General features: G+C 33.2%; 2 protein-coding genes across 2 annotated transcripts; both read right to left on the bottom strand.

The window, feature by feature from the left end:
• Positions 1 to 282: 282 nt before the first annotated feature.
• Positions 283 to 2,867, bottom strand: LOC125056381. The gene is made up of 5 exons (XM_047659425.1): positions 2,701 to 2,867; positions 2,549 to 2,618; positions 986 to 1,597; positions 638 to 837; positions 283 to 376 (listed from the first exon to the last, which is right to left on the bottom strand). Exons 3-5 carry the CDS (start codon positions 1,094 to 1,096, stop codon positions 289 to 291), a joined length of 399 nt encoding a protein of 132 aa, XP_047515381.1. The 5' UTR covers positions 1,097 to 1,597; positions 2,549 to 2,618; positions 2,701 to 2,867; the 3' UTR covers positions 283 to 288.
• A 2,115-nt stretch (positions 2,868 to 4,982) lies between these two features.
• On the bottom strand, positions 4,983 to 9,005 carry LOC125056375 (polycomb group protein Psc-like). The gene has a single exon (XM_047659415.1). It carries the CDS (start codon positions 8,756 to 8,758, stop codon positions 5,492 to 5,494), a length of 3,267 nt encoding a protein of 1,088 aa, XP_047515371.1. The 5' UTR covers positions 8,759 to 9,005; the 3' UTR covers positions 4,983 to 5,491.
• Positions 9,006 to 13,594: the final 4,589 nt, after the last annotated feature.

Here is a 13,594-nt window from a genome sequence, read left to right as displayed (position 1 = left end):
ACTTTCATTAATATACATATTATCCCTAAATAGTTGTTTTAATTTTTACAAGCATTTAACTTCGTTTACAACAAATTTGACATTTATATATACTTACCTAAATCTGTTTAAAAAAGATTATTTTGGTTCACAAAAGATATACTAGATTTAGTTTCAAAAATAGAAAGAAATGTTGTTTAAGATCAGAAACTTCGACCAGTTTAGTGTTTCATTTTTGAGGACCTTCCAATACAGGGACTGGCATAGAAGTATAATAAGCTTTGAAGAAGTAATAGCATAATATTCAGTTTAGCTTTTTTCTTTATTTTTATTAAAATTCATGGCTTTGTCCTTGGCTGGTCGTTTGGAGCTCGTACGACTCCCAACGCCCTCAAATCTGAAATAACAGTGATACTACTTAGTACTTACACATAAGAAAGCTCAAAGCTTGGTAACTTCACACAGGGTTATATAAATAAAGTATACCTTAGAAACATTTTAGAAAGTTGAATTTTAAGTTTCCTAATGGAAGGACATTTATATTGTTGCGGTTAGAAAGGACGTAATATTTGGTTTTGTTCATGTTGCCATACAAAATAAGAGTGGTCAAAACATTAGTTTGCGAAATACCAAATAAGTATTGTCCTGGTTTGCTTACTTTTTCATTTTAAATGGCTTTTTCTGTTCAGGTTTCGGTGGCTGATGATTCGATTTAAATGTTAAGACATAACGTTTGACAATATCTACGTTTACAGTTGTGTTTTCAGGATACATTCTCTTTTTCCATGCTTCTCTTTCTTCTACCCACATTCGCTGATATTCGTAGGATAATAACCATGGAATACGTGACGGACCTTCCTATAAAATGAAATTTTAAATGCTTATGCCTTCCTGCATGTAAGCAGGCAGCAACTATGTTGCCCAATATTATAAAGTTATGGCAACCATTTTAAAAGATCGTCTACAACTATGAAATATAACGGGGAAATATTTAGAAATGAGGTACCATGAATTTCCATGGTTGCGGGTTATATTTAGGAAAATCTGACGATATTATGTTATGAACCGGTCGACATTGCATTGTCTTTTCCCATTTAATTCCAGCCATTCGACCCATTTTGAACAGCTTTTCAAAATAATAAATTTAGAAAAACGTCTATAAAAATGCATTAATCAATGAGGTTACGATCGTATTATTGTCACGAAAGATTTGAATTTTGAAGTTATCGAGATTTTTGTAACTGGCCAGTCAATTTTTTAAACTAAAGTATATAAAGCAAAAATTACTGCTTCCGAAGATTATAATTTAAAACTATATGATAATGCAATTATTCCAATTGACGTTAGGTTGAATTAGATTGTATTGGGCCAAAGCCTTATATTGATTTCAAATCACACTGAGAATATTTAATCTTTTCTTCAATAATTATCAATATATTATGTATATAGTTGCCAGAGTTTAATAATTCAAATAAGTGAGATAATTTAGATACTATTATATGTGTATGAAAAGATTTGAGAGATTGAATATAAAAATAAAACTGTATTTTGGATTTTTAAATTTTTATTTGATACAAATGCAAGTCTGAAGTGTTAACCTCTGCCTCAACAGTTGTACCTGAAAAGAAAAAGGTTTATTAAACAATTTTTCCACGAAATTACAAAAAATGTACATATGTAGTTTACTTCTGAATGCCAATTGTTTTATGTTAATAATTAAGATTGCTTGCTTGCTATGTATTTTAGGAATTACATATTTGTCAGCCTTTTAGCATCAGTTCAGTTTCAAGCTGGAAAAGTAAGTATGGAAATGTATCACAATATCTTTCATAAAATTAAGACAATTAAGTAGTATTATAATTGTAATTTTACTTTAGTCCTTGAAATAAACAATAATAACAAGGGTGGATAAAAATAAATAATATCTCCTCTAATTCTTTGCATTATTCTTATAAAAAGAAAAATAACTGCCTTGGAGGATTACTGTGCTTTATTTAAGACTAATATAAGAAAGTTAAGGCAATACAGGTAATATTAACGTGGAAATTTAGAATGTGCACAGTGCAAATAACCATGTGGTGTTAGATAAATTAATGTACTGAATTAAGCTTCAAGCTAAAAAAAGCTGTTTCTTATTACTCAAGACAACAAACAGTAATGGAACCTGCAAAATTGTAGCAAATGCATATCTTGTTACATATAAAATAAAGAAATTCTATATAGTTATACTATTATTCTTAACTTGCGTTTCTTCAATATAACACCTAGTTAGTTAAAAAAAATAACTAGGACCTATAGTGATATAGATAGACATTAAAAATTAATAAAAACCATTGGGAACCAAGATATTGTAACAAACAGAAGAAAAGTGAAAACTAAATAAGGTCTACTTCACTAATATTTTGAGGTTACCCACATTACACGTTTATTTGTGTTGATTTATAGGAAAAGCTGTAGGCCTGACCTGGAACATAATAAACGTCACGCTTACGCTTGAGCACGTTTGAATTTACTTGTAATGTTACTTATAATGATAATACTATATATGAAACTAAAATAACCGGCTCACCTGTTTATTTAGACCTCGCACGCATCTTCCTACGTTTACGCTTTAGCCTCCGCATACGCTTCTTACGCCACTGAAATAAAAAAGCACAAGTTTAGCTAGCACCGTTCCGAGCAGAAACTAAGATAATATTCTTTGTAGGAATTAATAAATACCTTCGCTCTCATATTACTTGGTTAAAATATAAGAAGCTGTTATTTATAAACTGAGTACAGTTCTTGGGATTAAATAAATATTCACGGATAGAAAAATGTGAGTACTCGGGTGCGATGTCGTGAATGAAAGAAATCTAAACTATTTTACTCTCGATAACTCAAAATTTCAATTGAAGGCATTTGACAATTTACTGATAGAGATGCCAAATGTTTCAAATTAAAAAACCATAGACTATAGTAACTATAACTATGACTTATAAAGCCAGCTCCAGACTCTCGCGAGGCGCCTAGAGGCTCTCGCCACGATATTGGTGAGTTCGGAGTTGAAACGGAACGAGTGGTAGCCATCTTCTGACTTCTGTCCTCTAGCTTTATTTGGATGGACAAAGTAGGTACGTGACTGCGTTAGCTACTTTATGTACCTACCAATATTTTAATATGTTGCCTTTATATCACAAATACAAATAAAAAAAACGTGTGGCACTCGGGCACTGCCGTGGTAAAGTAATTGCGTAGCATTTTTTATCAACTTATGCAATTATAATTATTTATTTATGCAGTTTTCTTTGATTTTAATTCAAGTTTTTTCTTTGTGAAACGTTACGATGCGGGGCGGGGATTAAATTACGCGTTATTGTTAATATTTTTTTCGACTATATATACCACATAATAGTAACTAAAGAGTCACTAGTTGGTCACGAAGCGTTTTTCTATACTTGGGTACAGTACTGTACTTGGGTACTGAAAAAACGTTACGGCGAGTTGCGACTCTTCAGACAGTGATGTTCCTATGGTCGCTGATCACAATTATTCAATAAAACTCTGAATAAAAAATTGTAATGCTTTTCTTTACCCTATTTTCTCATCCTTTCCCTGTAAGTAGGTAGAACAGCGTTTATATAAGTAAATAAAAATATACTTTTTACATAACAGAAATATTGTTTCATCGAAGTTTGCAGAAAATAGTATTATTTGAGAAATGATATATACTACATACATATATGTGTTATAATGTTAAAATGGGGGTTTATCTCAGATTTCTTAAGGGGTATGGGACAGAAACCTGCGTCCGTTTCATTGATAATTAATTTATAATCAGGTAGATGATCTGTGTTCTACACACTTGGTTATTAGGGTCAATGGCACTGGGTTTTAAAATACGGGAGTCATAGTTCTGTTAACGCATGAGCAAGTTTTAATTGCGCACATAGAAAGTAAAATCTATTGGTGTAGGGCGTAGGCACTTAAGATTCAAACTAGTAACTACGATGTTGAGCTTATCCACAAAGCTAACACTGCTGTATTCGATTATGTACATATATTTCTGAGTTAAAAATTAAAGCTATGTTTTTAGGTTGTATTCTGATATTATGAATTAGGTACTCAAAGCTTCACTGTGCTAAATTATTATCATGTAGAAATATATTTTATAAATAAGCTCTGACTAAATTTACGGTCACCAGGTAGTTATACTCACTAGAACTATCTTAAATCTGGCCAGACGATTACGGCACATGTATATTGTCAGCAACTGCAAACCCTTATGGAAAAGCTAGCTGCTAAACAACCAAAACCAAGGCTGGTCAATCGCTCTAGGCCACTGCTGCTTCACGACAACGCTACACAACAAACTGCTACCTAATTAGAGAAGCTTCATTTGAAACATCTAAGACATCCACCGTACTCCCCGGATCTTGCTCCAACAGATATTTACGAAATTTAGGTAAAAAATTAAACTCTGATGGGGCAGTCGAAACCGCCTTCAAAGATTTTATTTATTCCCGTCCGAATGTTTTATTTTTAGTAAAGGGGATCAATCTATAAGATGGCATAAGTGCATACATAGCAATAGTAAAGATACCGGCAAACTTCTTGAGCACTTCTAGGACATTTGTCTAAGATGTTTGCCGGTATCTGTACCTTTGATTAATTAAATTTATTCTATTTAAAAAATCTATTTTTTGTTCCTCCCATCTAAAACGCCAATTCCATAATATGTAAGGACCTAATAATAATAAGTCACTAAAATTATATACGAGAAAAGCTATTTATTAAAAAAAATGTTTTGGCTAAAAATCAATAATTTTGCCAAAAATTAATGCCTGCCGTACTCAATGAGTTTCAACCCCACATTTAACATGACTCTTGACTTTACTTCCCAGCTTCTTTTATTATACATTTCACACTTATATGTGTGTCTTGATAATGTGTCTTTTAATTCAAAATAGATTATGTAAAAATATTTGTATTGGTACTATGAAACCACATTAAAACAATTTATGATTAATTACACACACTTATAATATCTAAAATACACTTCACACAAGTAACCTATTCTTATTTCTTAGCCTATAGACATGGTCACGAAAGTTCAAGGTTATTATTATTGAAATTTTTCTGATCAAAATTTGAACATTGTGGTTAGATTTCACATTGCATTAATCTTGTTGCCAACACAGCATACAAATAATGAAAAGATAATAAAAACATTTAAATAATATTGGGTACAGAATTTACATTTTAAGCTTAATAACTTATACCTTAATAATTATCAACATAATTTCATACAATTGAACAATAATAAAAATATGATTGTTTACATAACTATACAATGATTCATTACAACAATTATTTTATTATGATAAATAGCTTACAAATATAATATTAATTTTTAAAAAATAATATTTCAGTTGAGTAAACCCAGACACCTAGAATAAGTTAGTCCTAGATAGACTGGATTCTGTAGTAAAAAAATTAGATTTTATGGTTTTATTACAAAAATTCATTAGAATTAAACATTTTTGTTATCTTTATTGTTAAAATCATTTTGATTTTGATGAGCCATGTTAGGCATGTTTTTATATAAATCAAACTGCCTTTGAGCTTTTAACCAGGCATGTTGCATGTCCATTTGATGCCTAAATAAAGCCTGGGAAATAAGAGGTTGAGACAGATAATCTGCTTGAGAACTCATAGGAGTATTAACATTTAAAGTAGGTGTGATGGGTTGTCGGATACCTGGTATTTTACCTGGAGGTACTAAAGGTTTTAATGGTTTTAATCCTGGCTTAGCCATACTTTGCAAGTCTTTATGTGATTCACTTTTTGATGCAAACATGCTTGATAATTGAGAAGTAAATCCTAAATTTGAGTGGCTTTGTTCCAATATGTTGCTTGTATGTTTTTCCTCTGCTATGACTAATTTAGGTGAAGAACTTGGTGAGCGGGTTTGAGACCTAGGTGATGGCTGCATAGAGCTACTTGATGGTTGGTTGCCTTGATAATTTGGAGATGGTACACCAGTAGGTGTATTACTGTGGGATTGATTTGCTTGCTTTATTGTATTAATTTGTTTAGGTAAGTCCTGTCTAAGATTGGTTATGTTTTGAGGTATATTTGCAATGGATTTTTCTTGCTTTATTTGATTAGGGCTACTCCCTGGAGGTACTCTTAAAGGAGAGGGTGCACTTGTAGGTCTAGAAAGGGAAGGGAACATATTCTGAGACATGGTTATTGGAGTAGACTTTGATGGCAAATTCTGTTTTTTAGCCAGATTTGCTATTGATTGCATTGTTTCAAATGCTTTGGTTTGTTGAGGACCTAGTTGACTTTGAATAGTATGAGGCGTTGATAAGTCTAATGCAGTTGTTGACTTGACTTCACCTGAAGGAAGTCCCGTTGGTCCAGCAGTCGGAGCTTTACTATTAGAGTTGCTTAATTTATTTGCGGCACTTAATGTTTTTGGGGTTGCTGGTACAAGTTTTGGGACCTGAGATTTATTTTTTGGAACCTTATTTTTAGAATCACTTTGTAAAGACTGAAGTTGCTGCTCAAATGTCTGTTGAAAGGTTATTGGAGCTGATCCCAGATTCGCAGTCTGCTTAGCTAATTTTGTGTCAGCAATTGGTTTGAGATTAGGAATGGGACCTTTAGCTGATGTTTCATTTGTTTTAAGTGGCTTTGTATTATCTGATTTGGGTAAATTTGGCTTAGAATCAAATCCCTCAGATTTGTTAATTTTTTTAGAGTCTGTATCAGGAAGTTTCTTGATTTCAATGTAATTATGGACTGGAGGGCTTGGTACTTTATGACCAGTAAGATTATTGGCATTAGCAAGATTTTTATTGATAAGACCTTTCTTTTGCTCTGAAATAGGTAAATCTGAAGGGCTTTTCTGATCTGTTAAAGTAATTGATAAGGATGAGGGAATGTTAATTTTACAAGAATCAAACAAAGATTTGAGATTATCTCCAGTATTTTGAGCACCAGATGAAGCTGATGTTTTGACTTGGGATAATATTTTACTTCTGTCAATTGTTGGATCACTGTTATTGGCTAGTAAATCCATTCGTAATTTTCCTAAATTTTGTGTTTTGTTACCAACTGTACTAGGTGTACTGGGTTTTAAATCTGGTATTTTCTTTGTAACTATCTTAGGTGTATCAGTTGCTTTATTACTAATTAGTGTGGGAGCCTCTGTCTTAGATAGTTGAATCTTTAGAGGAGACACAGTTTTTTGTAATGAAGTTATATGTTCAGGTTTCCGTTTGGGTGTCAAATTGACTTGACCTTCAGAAATAGCTCTCTTTTGTCCTGTTTCTGGTTGTTTATCCAATGTGATAGAATTCATCTTAGAATCCCTTGATATAGCTGAAGCTAGAGAACTTGAAGTGGATTGAATTGGTTTTGCTATATCTATTGTCTTTCCCTTATCTAAAGAAACATTAAATTCAATATTTTTTACAACCTTTTCATCAGATTTACCTGATTTGGTACCTAAATTGTTTGAAGATTGAGCTCCAGGGATTTTGGCTTTTTCCAACTCTATTTTTACTTTTTTAAATTCTGGTAAATTCATATTAGACTGATATTTTCTTTTTAAACTGTCCTCTACTTTAGGGCTTGTGGAACATTTTGAAATATTTTCTGTTCTTATAAAGTTTTCTGGGTTAGTTTTAGGAGGTGTCTTTGCATTGCTCTTAGCTGTAAGTTCAAAAGAGTTGAGAAATTGTGATTTTTCATCCTCATCATCACTCTTTTTTGGTGGAGAAGTACTCCTTTTATTCATATGTGTTTCCTCTTTGGTTTGGATTTTTTCTAACTGGTTTTCTTTTTTGGCTATTTCAGCACCTTTATTAACACTGCTATCATCTGGCATAGGACTATCAGTACCAGATGATGTCTCAGATAGGTGATCATTTAAGTGAGCAGAGGCGTTTTCTTGGACAGCAGGAATAGGCTTTTTATCTTGACTCTGAGTACTTTTTCTGTTGACATCAAATAGCCTATTTCTAATAGCAACATAATCAATGATTTGATAGAAAAATCTCATAGGTTCATTACGCTTCCAATTATAAATATAAGCAATGTCCATTAATGTATAGTAGTCTGGTAATGGAACCCTTTTGTATAGGATATCAATGGCAAACTGAGTACTGTCAATATCAAACTTCATACTTAGAAATTTCTTGAGATGGCTAATATTTACAACTGCAGGACACTGTAAGTACCTTCTAGCTGTAGTGGGCAGCTGGGGCTCATTACTGTCAGATGATTTACTTGAAATGCTGTCACTATCAGTCACATCTGAATATTCTAAAGAAAAGGAAATAACATCTTCAGGACTAAAAATAATCCTTTCAGTGTCTTCTCCCCGTTGCTCAGGAGTTGCACATGCTGCTGGACCCGGTCGAGAGGCATAAAAAGTCTGGCGACGTTCCATTTCTTTTTGAAAGAGCCCAGGTACTAACTTGTATACAATGTCTTGGAGCGCTTTGTCTAGTTTTATGTTAGGTTTCGCCGAATTAATCATCATTTCACACACAGGACAATATTTTTTTACTTGAAGATGTTTTATAATACAAGATCGACAAAATGAGTGTAAACACTCGACAATCGTCGTAGCATCAATATAATATCCGCAACACAGGGGGCATGTAATGTGTTCATTAACTTCACCCAAAAGGGTTCTATGTGGAACCACAGCAGTATTGTTTTGTGCAGTCATTTTTACAACTTTTTTATCCGTCTGTTTATTAGAAGTAACCATTTTAACCATACATTCGTTTCATTACCCAGCGTCACAAGTACTGACTTTAGCTAGTCTTCACCATAGGAACTTGTGAAGACAGTCTCACTACTTTAATTATATAGCTTTGTGTAAATAATAAATTAAATTAATGACATCATTCAAAAATATTTAAGAAGAATATGTACACTGCTTGATATATTTAGCAAATAACAAACACGACCACCAGTAACCACGCAGAGAAAATTGTTCCACAGACTAGGAACATTTAAGAATACCTAATACACTAGATACACTGATAGAGGAACAGAAACAGAGATATATTTTGTGCGAGAGACTTTTTTTTTTTTTTTTTTTTTTTTTTTTTTTTATATTATGGCAACAGCTTCAACTTTATGCCAGTTTCAAGTAAAAGGTTGGGAAACTACACGCGAAAAAAAATAAACAAAGACATCAGAAGGAAATAAAGGGATAAGCTGGTTAAAAATAAAATAGGTATGTACATAAACATATTACATCTTAATATTATTATAGATTATGAAAGAAGCTAATACATTATAATACAATAAAGGATAAAGCAAAAGGCAGGAGATTTTAGTCGGAAACGGAACATGAAGTGATTGTAAAGAATTCAGAAAGGAGGTACGGTCATATTGGGAACAAGAGAAGAAAATATGGTCAAGGTCACCAATATCTTCTCCACACTCACAAATATTACTATCAATAATACGAAGCCTTGCTAAATGATGAGGTGTACAAACATGTCCTAAACGCATTCTGGAAATGATAGAAGTGACAGTTTTAGAACTTTTAACCTCAAAGAACCATGGTCTACTGGGGATCCTGGGTTGAATTTCAGCATAATGTTTGCCTTTGAACTTGCTGCTTCTCAACCAAACATCATTCCATGACTTCCAAAGATGGGTTTTCGGAAGAGCAGCTAAATCATGACAATAATTAATGTATGGGACTATGTCTCCATCCTTTATAGCTTCTTTAGCAAGCTCATCGGCTTTCTCGTTTCCTTTAATTCCACTGTGACTTGGAATCCATGCAAAGATAACGGTGTAATTTCTTTGAGAACATATTAAAAGCTTATCACGTATTTCGCAAATAATAGGATAACAAAGTTTCATTTGGAAAGGAAATTTTTCAAGAGATTGTAGTGCACTTTTTGAGTCTGAAAATATGATTGTACTTTTAGATTTTAATAAAATAACTAGTTCTAAAGCTTTTAAAAGAGCAAAACACTCTCCAGTAAAAACCGAGGATTCAGGAGGAAGTTTAATCTTTTGAATTATTTTATGTTGCCAATGAATTAGACCAACTCCAACACAATTATCAACAGAGATTTTAGAGGCATCTGTAAAAATATAATCCCAACCTTCCCAATTTTGTTCCTCAACGCTACTCATGAAACGAATATTTGTTTCCAGAATATCTTGCTTACGGACGCCTATATTATATCTTATATCCGGATCAAGAATTAAAGAATTGAATTGTGTCATAAATATGGGTAATGATGGAGATCGATGAATGCGGCTGTGTAATGTTAAAAATTTACGAAAGCTTATTATTAGACATGGTAATGATTTGTGACGCCAGTAACGGGATGTATAAATAATATTGTTCAATTCATGCAGCCTTCCATATAGAGGGTGGTTAGAAAACTGCATAGATTTGAACAAGAATCGATCACTTAAAAATTGCCTTCTTAATTTTAAAGGAGGATCGCAGCATTCTACTTGTAAAGCATTGGATGGGCTTGATTTCATTACTCCTGTCACAATTCTCAAAGCTTTTGACTGAATGACATCAAGTTTTTTACTTCCCAAGACACTTCCTCCATCTAAGAGAAATGTGCCATAATCTAAAACAGATCTTATAAGAGCGTTATACACAAGTTTCATAGAAAACGGATGAGCACCCCACCATACACCTGAAAGGCATTTCATGATGTTAAGCAGCTGTGCACATTTCATAACAACATGTTCATAATGGGCAAGTCCAGACAATTTTGAATCCAATATAACTCCTAAAAATTTAATTTTTGTTTGGAGTGGCAAAGATTGACCATTGAAGGTCACATTTATTATAGGAGTTGTGCGTTTTTTGGAAAATACGACTATAGAACTTTTGGAAACTGATAGATCTAGGCCATTTTTAACTAACCAGATATTAAGACAATTAAGTGAACTAGACATGGAATTGCAAGCCTTAACCACAGATTTATCAACGGAATAAAAAAGAAGATCATCTGCATATTGTAGCACATTTATATGGGAATTTATAGATAATTCTAAATCATACGTGTAAATATTATATAAAAGTGGGCTTAGTACCGAACCTTGGGGAAGGCCTTTAAAAACTGTACGCTTTAACTCGGTAATATTATCATATTTCTGAACGATTAATGATATGTATCTACATGATAGTAAATTGATGATAAAACGTATTAATAACGTAGGAACCTGTAGCTCTAATAATTTGCGTTGTAGAATAGAAATGTTCACATTATCATAGGCGGCAGAGATGTCCAAAAAGGCAGCAACAATATCTTCATCACGCGAAAAAGCTATGCGAATATCTGTGGTCAATATAGCTAAATTGTCTATTGTAGATTTTGACTTCCGAAAACCGTATTGACTATTAGCTATTAAATTATTGTTTTCTATAAACCATTCCAAACGATTCTTCACAAGATGTTCAGCAATTTTAGTTAAAACGGAGGACAACGCAATAGGCCTATATGAGGCAACATCATTGGTAGGTTTGTTAGGTTTTTTAATCGCTATAACTTCTTGAGACTTCCATGTTTCAGGAATATTACCTGTGACCATGACGGAGTTTATTAAATTTAAAAAATACATTAAGGCAGTATCACCAAGATGAGATAAAAATGAGTACATAATACCATCCTGACCAGGAGATGAATCTTTAACATGTGAAAGCACACCTTTCAATTCATGTAATGAAAAAGGAGAGTTTAAAGAGGAAGTGTCATCTATCAAAGACGATTCCAAAGGAAAGTAGATCGATTCAGCAGCTGATGGAGGAGCTAATCTGTCTAAAAAGGCATTTGTTAAAAAAGGGGGAAGTGAAGACGATGATAAAGATTCTTTGAAAGCAGATCGAAAACGTTTAATACTTGTCCAAACTTCTGAAGGGCACGTAGAAGGAGATAAAGAAGTACAAAAATTTTTCCAGCCTGCCTGCTTTTTATCTCTGAGGAATTTACGTGTGGTACTAATAACTTCATTGAGAATATCTAAATTTTCATTGGACATGTCCTCAGCATAGACTCTCTCAGCTTCCTTTCTTCTGCTTACAGCAACCATACATTCTCTATCCCACCATGGAGGAAAAGGAATCTTATTAGACGGATTTCGTTTGACAGAAAAAATCTGATCGGCAGATTCTATTAAACATGTAGCCAAAGCTTTGGAGGAATTGGTCTCACCACCGCTAACTAATTCAGGCAAATCATTTATTTTAGATTCGACAAGGATTTTAAATGCAAGCCAATCAGCATTATTTAATTTATATTTCACACGAGGTTGTCGTTTTTGATAAGGAGAGCGTCTAATAGGTGAGGATATGATAATCGGGAAATGATCACTGCCAAAAGTAGATGATGAAGTGTACCAAGAACGAGAAGAAGCAAGATCTGGAGTACAAATTGATAAGTCAACCGCGCTAAGCTTTTCATTAGGCTTTGTACGTCTGGTTGGTGATCCAGTATTAAGTAAACACAAATTATGTAAATCTAATATTTCAACTAAACGTACACCATTGGAGTCAGTAGTGCCACAACCAAACATTTGGTGATGAGAGTTAAAGTCACCCAATAGAAGGAATGGACGACTAAGTGAAGAAAGTAAATTATTAACGCTATTGAGAATAACAAAAGAGGAACGAGCTAGGTAAATGGAAACTATAGAAATATTATCAATTTTTATGCCGATAATATTAATGGCATCATTAGAGATTAATGAAGAAAACGCTATTTCAGAAAAATTAATTGAGTTCCTGACAAGTAACGCTACGCCACCATGGCCATCAAATCTATCATCACGCAAGCAGGTATATCCTGGGATCCTTAATAGGTACCCTGGCTTCAACCACGTTTCAGATAACGCAACAACAACGGGAGAATGTTTATTTATCAAGTATATCAAATCATGTTTCTTTGGAACAACACTCCTGCAATTCCATTGAATTATCTTGGAATCCATTATTTTTAATAACATTAACTGATTTAATTTTTTCATTAATAGAGGCAACGTGGGACGGTTTCAATAAGTTTGAGTTTATTAAACTAGTTAATAATGCTAGTATCATTTCTAATACATTAGATTTTTCTTCTTCTTTATTTTTGTGTCCAACCAGAGCACTGCCATTTTTAGGCTCTGGAACTTGGAAATCTTTTAAAACATTATAATGAGCAACACGATCATAACCATGTTGTGGTTTACGAGGAGAGCGAGGTTTTAAGAATATTGTCTTTTTATTTGAGGCATTAGTATAATTATTACGAGATACAGACTTCGCTGCGGAAGATACGGGTTTTGGTACTTCCGGAATTGTTGAACTTAATGCATCTGCGTATGAAGGCTTAATAGAAGAAAAATATTTACTGGCTTCGGCATAAGACATGCAGCTCTGAGCCATTTTAACTTTGATTTCTGTCTGTCTCACAAATTCTGGACATGACTTATCTATCGCTGAATGGGACCCTTCGACTTCACACATTACACAGTACAGAGGATCTTTATCTGACCTGTCACATGATACACCTGCATGTTGACCTCCACAGTTATAACATATTGGAGTCTTAGAACGACATTGAACTTTGGTATGACCATA

This window comes from Pieris napi, chromosome 15 (genome assembly GCF_905475465.1).
Source record: "Pieris napi chromosome 15, ilPieNapi1.2, whole genome shotgun sequence".
Lineage (NCBI taxonomy): Eukaryota > Metazoa > Arthropoda > Insecta > Lepidoptera > Pieridae > Pieris > Pieris napi.
The sequence above is the reverse complement of the archived record's forward strand: the minus strand, read 5'-3'. Positions and strand labels throughout refer to the sequence as shown.